The following is a 10143-nucleotide window of genomic DNA, read 5'->3' on the forward strand; positions in this document are numbered from 1 at the left end:
AATCTGCATAAATGCTGATTTTTTTTTCTAATTAAAAGCTATAGAAAAAGTAGTGCAGTGATGGGCAAGTCTAATCTATTTTCCTTCTTTTCCCCTTTCCTCATGTACATGTTTATACACTTGCAAAGTAGTTTTTCTCCCTTCTAATTCATATTTCAGCTTGCTGGACATTTGGGACTTATCTCATGGAGACTGTGGATTTTACAATAGGAATGCATAAGTAGGAGACGACCTGCCTTTATCTGTTTTGTAGATGGTCATAAATAAAAGGATAAAAATATTGGGCCCCCCAATAACTTTCTGAGATATATGAGTACACGGTTCTCTACAGGCTTCCAGTGTAACAAGACATAGTGAAAAATATCCCTGTTTGGAAAATACTTCAACAGCTTATGTGAACATTTCAGTAGCTATATAGGTGTATTAAACTTGATATTCATGTTTGTCTTGGAGCAGAACACAAATATGATTTTTATTTAAACCCAAATGATGAGAGCAAAAATTATTAATACCACACAATTTCTAAGGTAATTAAAATTCACAGAGAGCTCAATCTTCTGGCTTTTGCTGGAGCTATTGAGCAGCAAAATTGATTATACTCTCTCCCCTGTAGCCTGCATAATTATCACATAGAAGAAACAATTTAGCAATCTTATGATCACAGGAATAACAATGAATCAGTGAATACGTTAGAATGGAAGGAAATCATGAGATTATCTGATCTATAGCATCTTTTTACCAAATAACATCTTAAGCATAACCTCAGTACAAAAACAGACAGTGATAGGTGAGTTCATCATTTGGATTAACTCTTTGATATTGGACAGAAATTAGTCTTTGTTCACAGAACTGCTTTACTCTCTCCACTGAGTCCTAGGATCCACTGGAGAGCAGAATAAAGCCACATGATGTTTCTTTGTGTACAAGGAAACTGGAGTCCTGAGTGCTGACCCACTTGGTCCAAAGGTCACATAGGTAGATAGAAGCAGTGCAGACCAGAACCCTGTACAATGTTCCTCATACAACACCAGAGAAACTTGTTTAGTAACTCCCTGATTAATTGAAAATTCAACCAAAGTCCCGCCTTCTTGGATTTCATTGTACCAAATGATAACCTCCATATTCTTTCAATATTAAATTGAAAAATTCTGAAAGAAAATGTAGAGCTGGAAAATGTTATTATTTAGAATATTTTACCTTTCAAGATCCCTCATTCCAAGGTCTACCATAGACTCAGTTCATCATTTGTCAAAAAAAAAAAAAAAAAAAGATGCAATATTTCAGCATTCTACCCACCACAATCCTGAAGCACGAGAGACTTAGGTTACGTGTGAAGATGAACCACATAACAATAACTGTAAGAACCAGAATGGAAGGGAAGAAGAAAAGAGAAAGATATCCACATCTCTTTGAATCAGTCAGTCCAAACCTCACTTCTTTTGGAAAATGTCCTGTTTGTTTGTTCCCTTTGTTCAGTTTATTCCACCAACTGTTTACAGAACACCTGTGCTATGCTAGTACAGAGTTATCACCTCTGAATAAACAGAACAATGTTTGGAGTGTGACTCACACCTTGAAGTCCACTTCCTTTTAGAGATGCTATCTCATAATCTGTAAATTTAAGCTAGGAATAACCTTGTGTCAGTTACTCAGTGTTTGAATTCTGTGAGTGAATGGAAATGGAATTACCTGCTGGGAATGCATCAATATTGAAATGTTCTCTCTTGAAACTGCCTCTTCCTTTCCTTTCAAGTGACATATTGCCGATCTAAAGCAAAGCTCAAGAGACAGGTATTCCTGAAGGCTAGTTCAATACAAAGCAAAGTTGGTAATTTAGGTATTTGACCAATAATTATTGAGTACTTACTATGTGCCAGGTGCTCGTCTAGGTCTTAGGCATAGAGTTGTGAACAAGATAATAAGTAAACAAATAAGCAAGATGATTTCAAATAGTCAAAATATTATAAAGGAAAATAATGAAAATACAGCATAATACATGGGGATTGGATACAATGACTGATCAGGAAGGGCATTTCCAAAGAGGAGATATTTAATCTCAGACTACAAGGGAAGGTCTCCTAACTCTCCAGTATCCATGGAGAAAAGTCTTTGGACCTTATTACAGTATTACTTTCATGCTGGGGCAAAGTTAATCTCTGCTTAATTGATGGTTGGACTTCATGAAGACTGAAATGAGTAACAGTGAGGAAGGGTGGGGCAGCTACTGGAGACAGTAGCAACATTGTAATTTAGTTCTTTGGTGAATTGCTCATACTTTCAAGGTTCATCAGTAGTATAACCGCTCCTTAGTTCTCGGAGAAAACAGTGTGAGGTAGCCAGGCTGCCAAGAGCCCTCTGCAACACCCCCTTGGAGTTTTGGTCCAGTGCTCCCATTAATGGACTGGCAGCCGTGTGAACTGGCTGGTCCAGCGCTCCCACAGTGGGAAGCTGTTTACTCTGTCCCTGGGAGGACACAGGGTTAGATGTAGTTAAATCTGTAATCATTATCAGCCAGATCAGCATGTTCTGACTTGATTTCATCATTTTTTCTCCGATTGTGGTTCAATGGCCGTGAATGTTTTGCCTTCGGAAGAAAAAGATTTTTTTATTTAAATGAATCATTTCATGGTCAAAGGAAGCTTTGTTTACTAGATACATTTACTCCCCTTTTATTCTTTTTTTTTTTTCATTTTTATTGAGATTGTTCAGATACCATACAATTATCCAAAGATCCAAAGTGTACAATCACTTGCCCCTGGGTACCCTCATACAGCTGTACATCCATCACACTTAATTTTTGTTCAATTTTAAGAAACTTTTCATTATTCCAGACAAGAAATGAAGTGAAAGATGAAAAAAGAAAAAAAGAAAAGGAAACTCTAATCCTCCCCTATCCCTAACCAACCCCCCTCAATTGTTGACTCATAGTATTGATATAGTACATTTGTTACTGTTTATGAAAAAATGTTGAAATACTACTAACTGTAGTATATAGTTTGCAATAGATATATAGTTCTTCCCCATATGCCCCTCTGTTATTAACTTCTAATTGTATTGTCATACATTTGTTCTGGTTCATGGAAGCGATTTCACGTATTTGTACAGTTGGTCATGGACATTGCCCACCATAGGATTCAGTTTTACACATTCCCATCTTTTGACCTCCAACTTTCCTTCTGGTGACATGTATGACTCTGAGCTTCCCCTTTCCACCTCATTCACACACCATTCGGGGCTGTTAGTTATTCTCACATCTTGCTACCAACACCCCTGTTCATTTCCAAACATTTAAGTTCATCCTAATTGAACATTCTGCTCATAGTAAGCAACCACTCCCCATTCATAAGCCTCATGCTATATCTTGGTACCTTATATTTCATGTCTATGAATTTACATATTATAATTAGTTCCTATCAGTGACACCCTGCAATAATTGTCCTAATGTGTCTGGCTTATTTCACTCAGTATATTGCCCTCGAGGTTTTGTCATCAACCCATTTTTTTTTAATATGGTTTTGTTCACTCACCATACATTGCATCCCAAGTAAATAATCGATGGTTCTCTACATGGTCATACATTTATGTGTTCACCACCTTCACCACTATCTATATAAGGGCATCTACATTTCTTCCACAAGGCAGGAGGGAGAGTCAAAGAAGGTAGAGAGGCAAAAGAAAGAAGAAAAAAAATGACAGCTAGGAAGCAGCAAAAGGAAAAATAACCTTAGATCAAAGTAGAATAAAGAATCAGACAATACCACCAATGTCAAGTGTCTAACATGCCTCCCCTATCCCCCCCTCTTATCTGCATTTACCTTGGTATATCACCTTTGTTACATTAAAGGAAGCATAATACAATGTTTCTATTAGTTACAGTCTCTAGTTTATGCTGATTGCATCTCTCCCCCAATGCCTCCCCATTTTTAACACCTTGCAAGGTTGACATTTGCTTATTCTCCCTCATAAAAGAACATATTTGTACATTTTATCACAATTGTTGAATACTCTAGATTTCACCAAGTCACACAGTCCCAGTCTTTATCTTTCCTCCTTTCTTGTGGTGCCTCACATGCTCCCCACCTTCCTCTCTCAACCGTATTCATAGTTATCTTTGTTCAGTGTACTTACATTGTTGTGCTACCATCTCCCAAAATTGTGTTCCAAACCACGCACTCCTGTCTTCTATCACCCTGTAGTGCTCCCTTTCATATTTCCTGTAGGGCAGGTGTCTTGTTCACAAAGTCTCTCATTGTCTGTTTGTCAGAAAATATTTTGAGCTCTCCCTCATATTTGAAGGACAGCTTTGCTGGATATAGGATTCTTGGTTGGCGGTTTTTCTCTTTCAGTATCTTAAATATATCACACTACTTCCTTCTTGCCTCCATGGTTTCTCCTGAGAGATCCGTACATAGTCTTATTAAGCTTCCTTTGTATGTAATGGATTGCTTTTCTCTTGCTGCTTTCAGGATTCTCTTTTTGTCTTTGACATTTGATAATCTGATTATTAAGTGCCTTGGCATAGGCCTATTCATATCTTTTCTGTTTGGAGTACGCTGCGCTTCTTGGATCTGTAATTTTATGTCTTTCATAAGAGATGGGAAATTTTCATGAATTATTTCCTCTATTATTGCTTCTGCCCCCTTTCCCTTCTCTTCTCCTTCTGGGACACCAATGATACGTACATTACTGTACTTTGTTTCATCCTTGAGTTCCCGGAGACGTTGCTCATATTTTTTCATTCTTTTGTCCATCTGCTCCTTTGCATGTAGGCTTTCAGGTGTTTCGTTCTCCAGTTCCTGAGTGTTTTCTTCTGTCTCTTGAGAGCTGCTCTTGTATGGTTCCATTGTGTCTTTCATCTCTTGTGTTGTGCCTTTCATTTCCATAGATTCTACTAGTTGTTTTTTTGAACTTTTGATTTCTGCCATATATATGCCCAGTGCTTCCTTTACAGCCTCTATCTCTTTTGCAATATCTTCTCTAAACTTTTTGATTTGATTTAGCATTAGTTGTTTAAATTCCTCTATCTCAGTTGTAGTGTACGTTTGTTCCTTTGACTGGGCCATAACTTTGTTTTTCTTAGTGTAGGTTGTAATTTTCTGTTGTCTAGGCATGGTTTCCTTGGTTATCCAAATCAGGTTTTCCCAGACCAGAACAGGCTCAGGTCCCAGAGGGAAGAAATACTCAGTATCTGATTTCCCTGCGGGTGTGTCTTAGAAAATTGCTCCACCATTTGATTCCTCAAGACACTGTGCTTTTCTCTCCAGCAGGTGATGCCTGTTAGCCTATAACTCTTGACTGGTGTGAGGAGGTATGGCCGTGTTCCCCCAGGCTCTGGGGTCTGGTTCTGAATGGAAAGGGCCCCACCCCTTTCCTCCTAGAGAAGACAGACCCCCCAGGTGGAGGTCATTAGCCCCTTTTATTCTTATTGCTTAGTTCAGTTGAATAAATTCCATTAATACAGCCACTGTATAACTCAGAAAAAAATTGCTGACAAAAAATTTATTCTATGTATGTTTTAATCCTTAAGTGATGCAATTGCTGAGATCATTTATTATTACTGTCTTAAGAGCTGAATTTTCACTGATCCTAAAACTATGGCTTTTAAATAAGATATGGAGAAAATGTACAATGTGGTTTCTTTCTTTAAGGAACTTACAGTTTAGTTGAAGAAAAGCCTAAAAGACACAGTTAAGGTAGCAATGTAATACAGTACAAAATTAAGATGTATCGTGAGAGACAAACTGAAAGGAACATAGGTGTTAAGTGGTCCAGAGTTAAGTGGTCCAGAGGAGGCTGAGTCAACAAGTAGTGCTTAATGGAAGACGTAGGACTTGAAGAATGTAGAGGATTTGGAGAGGAAGAGAGTAAAGTATTTCAAGTGAGAATTACAATGGAACACGCCTAGAGCTGGGCAGTGGCAGGACTATCTTCATGGGATTGGATGTGGATGTGGGCACATTCAGCTGTGGCTCATTTTGGGGGTTGCTGGGAAATGGTCACATTGATATTGCACCATGCTTACAATGGGCACAGCAGATTTTATCAGCTACAGATGGATAACCAAAAAATTTCGCAAGACTTGGGCTCATAATGATTTTCTAGGCTTCTCAGTGGACCTAGGCAAATTGTTGGTGATTTGTATATACTTGCTCAGTTACTTGTAACTTGAAGAGTATCTTGATGGTTTGTGGGGTGTGTGGGTGAGTTTGAACTTACTGAGGGCCAGAAAGTCTCCTTCCTCAACACAAAGCCATTGCAAGGTCATTGAGATGATGCCACACATAGAGAAGCATCTCAGGACTTATTAAATTCACATCCTTCTGTTCATGTATTCCTCCTCAGAGAGAAATGAATTTCAGTTACCCTCTTTGCAATTTATTTTTGGTGGTTTTCTCAGAGACAATAAGGAAGTCGTCCAAGTTATTTTAATATCCTAATAAATCTCAAGGTTTTTAAATTGAACTTTATGCTTTTTATCTTTATATTTTTGAAACCTCTCATCTTATATCTACTGGAGTTGTTAGTAGAAATCCCATCTCTCCTAATGTTTGTTCATCATAAAGTTCACCTTCAGTTATGGATTAACTCCTAACCAGGAAACATTTTTACAATATGAATGCATTCTTTTGAAGACAATAGGCCCTTTTGAGTCTTTTGTTTGAGGTATTAAAGACTGAGTGCCTTTGGTAATTCTAGAAACCCACAAAGCTGAATTAGCCCTGGATTTTAAAGAGAGAATTAGCATGGCCTAGCCTCCAGGGCTAAGTCTCCACAGGAAACAGCAAGAACCCTTTTGCAAACCATAATGAATGTGACTAGGACTTCTAGTGTTCAAACATGTCCCTGACTCCCAGTCCAGGGACTAGAATATTTATAGAGGCACATCTCTTCAATGGTAAATAACAGGGGCAATCATAAGAGTTCTTGCCCACTCCACAGCCACCACCTGGATGTTAGCAAATGTTCCCATTGAGCTGCAGGACCTACAGAGAGATTCTAAACTGTGGCTGTGGAGACAGATTTCTTTGAGGTAACTTAGAGTTATCAGAAAGACCACATGCCTAAAAGGCACTTAGGGAAATTGTAGGACCTTCCCACAGTCTCATATCAAATTTTGACTGGAAGCGCCCCTGACATAACTGAAGCAAATAATTATATCTATACATGTCATCTTGTAAATTGGATCATCCTAGTGTATCAGCACCCTTTTGAACTCAGGGAGTGGTAGAAGGGCAAGGGGAATAATAGAGCAAATTGGTTCTTTTTTCTTAAAACTAAAAGCATTAGTCATCACTATGTCAACATAGTCAGTTGCAGGCCTTTTCTGTACACTTAACTCTTTTCTGTAGATTTCAGTTTGTTCATATGTAAAATGAGGATAAAATAATACCTATGGCATAGGACTGTTTTAGATTTTGTTAATGGATGTTGAGCTTTTATAATGATACCTGGCACATTATCAGTCAATAAACAGTAGCTGCTACAATGATGTTGATGATTATGGTGATGATGATGATTCCTTAATTTCTACATCTTCCACTTCTCCCCACCTCTCAGTATCCACATCCGTATTTCTAAGTAAATGTGCATAAACTATTAATCTGGCAGAGAACAACTAAGTTTTTTAGTAGAAAACTTGACATTCACTGTATTTCCAGGCTGCTTGTTTAGGGTCAGGGATGCAGTGGGAGATTTATCATCCCTTTTAAAGCCTGATGCGTGTGGAAGGAAATGAGTTTTGATTATGGTTTTCCATCCGTCAGCGATTTTCAAAAAGATTCAGAGATCAAGTGCACTCATATTTTATTCTGTGAACTTTAAATAATGTACTGCAGCAGACAGAATCCAGATGAATTTTGGGTCTTTCAAGAATGTTGACTAACTCTCTCCCTCTTCTCCATAGGTTAACCTCAGAGCCACAGATGTCAAGCTCATGCGCCAATTGCTCATCATCAATGAGAACATTGAATCCATCAAGTGGATGATTGAAGAAAAGGCCACCATTACCAGCCGAGGCAGCAGCCTCAGTGGCAGCCTATGCAGTTTACTAGAGAGTCAGAGCACATCCTTACGTGGCAGCTACAATAGCCTACACAATGGCAGTGATGGGCTGGATGGCATCTCTGTGGGGAGCTATCTGGACACTTTAGCAGATGATGTCCCAGGCCATCAAACCCCTTCAGACTTGGATCAATTCAGTGACAGCTCCATAATAGAAGACTCACAGGAACTGCACAAGCATCCTAAACTGGATTCTGAGTACTACTGCTTTGGTTAATCACCTAGTTTTTTGCATGGGACTGGTGTGCAATTAACTTGTATTTATCCTTCTTCTCTGCTGCTATATTTTTGGTGTGATTATATATATATATATATATATATATATATATGAAGCAACCTTTTAAAAGAAGCTTATTTTGAAACTGCTTAATGGTATTTCTGTTGGTCCTAATAATTCTCATCTGGACTGCTTTCTTTTTCTTTCCTACAGCCCTGTTTTTATTTATTATAATGATTTTTCTCCCTTCTTTCACAGTGGCACAAGTAAAGTAAGGGGGAAAGAATAAGCAATAATTAATGTTTTGCTTTTGTTTTCAGAGCAAGGGGTCAGGGATTACAAGAAAAACTTTGCTAACTTTTACAATAAACCAAAGTCTGATAAAAGTTAATTTTGTAGCTTGTATTCTTAAATAATTCAAAGTTTCTTCTTCCACAAGATATTGAGGCATATTACTGCTTGCATATTAGGTTGAACAAAATGCTTGAAGAAATTTAGGGGTCATTTCTAGGCCACAATTTCCTTGGGTATAATCAACACTACTGTTAGTCACCCACTTCTAACACAGAAGTCATTTGGAGGTCCCAATTACACTGTAAGCAATTTGTTCATCTCAACCCTGAGTTCATACGGTAGATCAGCATTTTGTCAGCAGTGATTCTAACCAAACTGTAGGTTTATTTGTGTGATAATACGAATGATTTTCCAAAATTTCAAATAACTGAAATTAGTGGTTAAAAGTGAAGATGTCATAAATTTATTTGTATTTTGAGATTTTGTTGATATTTACTTGCATGTATCTTGAAATTCTGATAGGATATATGTACATATATGCATATGGATGGATGGGTGGATGGATAGATTGATATCATAAATAGTGGAGGATCAGGATCCTTATTCATTTTTGAAGTACAATGTGATGTTCTTTCATCCTAAGGTGGATAAATAATCTCTTAGTCTTCTGAAATGACATAAAAACATTATAATTCATATAGTGAACAAACATTAGTTTTGACATGATATTAATCCTCCATGTTTCTTTTTTCTTAATAATTTTTAATGAGGGAATTTAATTAAGATTTCAAACTGTTCTTTGCAATGATAGATGTTTCTGCTCTAAATAGTTTAAAATATGAATCAAAAAGTCTTCCTATCTATATCTGACAAATGTCCATATTCAAGAAGTGAGTCCAAAATTTATTTTCTTATTACATACTTACTACACAGTTGTCGAATTAATTGTTTTCAGGACATACATTATTTAATTGGCAATTAAATTCTACCAAGGCCTATATTTTGCTTTTGTCCTCTTCCATAAATTGTTTGACTTAATCCTTATTAAAACAATCTCATGATGTGGTTGCCATTTTTTGGTTGAGGGAACAGAGGCCCTTAGAAAGTAGGTAGCTGGGTCACATCTCCCAGATAAGTATTGAGGCTGGGATTTCAACTTTGTCTGATTCCTAACAGTAACACTCAATAGCCCTTTTAGTACCATAATTAAATGTCAATGAGAAGGCAAATTTAAGACCATGACAAGAAAATGAAAATAGTAACCAAACATTTCCCCTCCAATCATTGAATACTGAGTTTACTGAGTCCTTTCTCCAGATCACATGTCTGGAGTCAGTTTTATGCCTCTAGGTGAAGGAAAGAGTTGGCTATACAATATTTCTAATATATTTCCCACTTTCTGCTTACTTTTACTTTCAACTTAGTAAAGATTGGCTTATTGGTTATTTTGTTTGGTTTTAAGCTGGAATTAAGCCAAGTAATTCTGTACCACAGAGAGTTTAACAGGTTAAAGTCCAGGGGCATGCATTATGACCTAGTAGAGAATACATCCTTACAACCAAGACTGATGA

At 37.3% G+C, this 10143-nt stretch overlaps 1 protein-coding gene across 1 annotated transcript in view; it reads left to right on the forward strand.

Annotated features, from left to right (window-relative positions):
* The window catches only part of LURAP1L (leucine rich adaptor protein 1 like), a 49318-nt gene extending 39776 nt beyond the window's left edge, over positions 1 to 9542 (forward strand). Inside the window, exon 2 of the mRNA XM_037798558.1 lies at positions 7904 to 9542. Coding sequence (XP_037654486.1) covers positions 7904 to 8278 — 375 coding nt within the window. The 3' untranslated portion in view covers positions 8279 to 9542. The remainder of the gene's footprint in view (positions 1 to 7903) is intronic.
* Positions 9543 to 10143: the final 601 nt, after the last annotated feature.

The sequence above is a fragment of the Choloepus didactylus genome, chromosome 10 (assembly GCF_015220235.1).
Source record: "Choloepus didactylus isolate mChoDid1 chromosome 10, mChoDid1.pri, whole genome shotgun sequence".
NCBI classification, from domain to species: domain Eukaryota; kingdom Metazoa; phylum Chordata; class Mammalia; order Pilosa; family Megalonychidae; genus Choloepus; species Choloepus didactylus.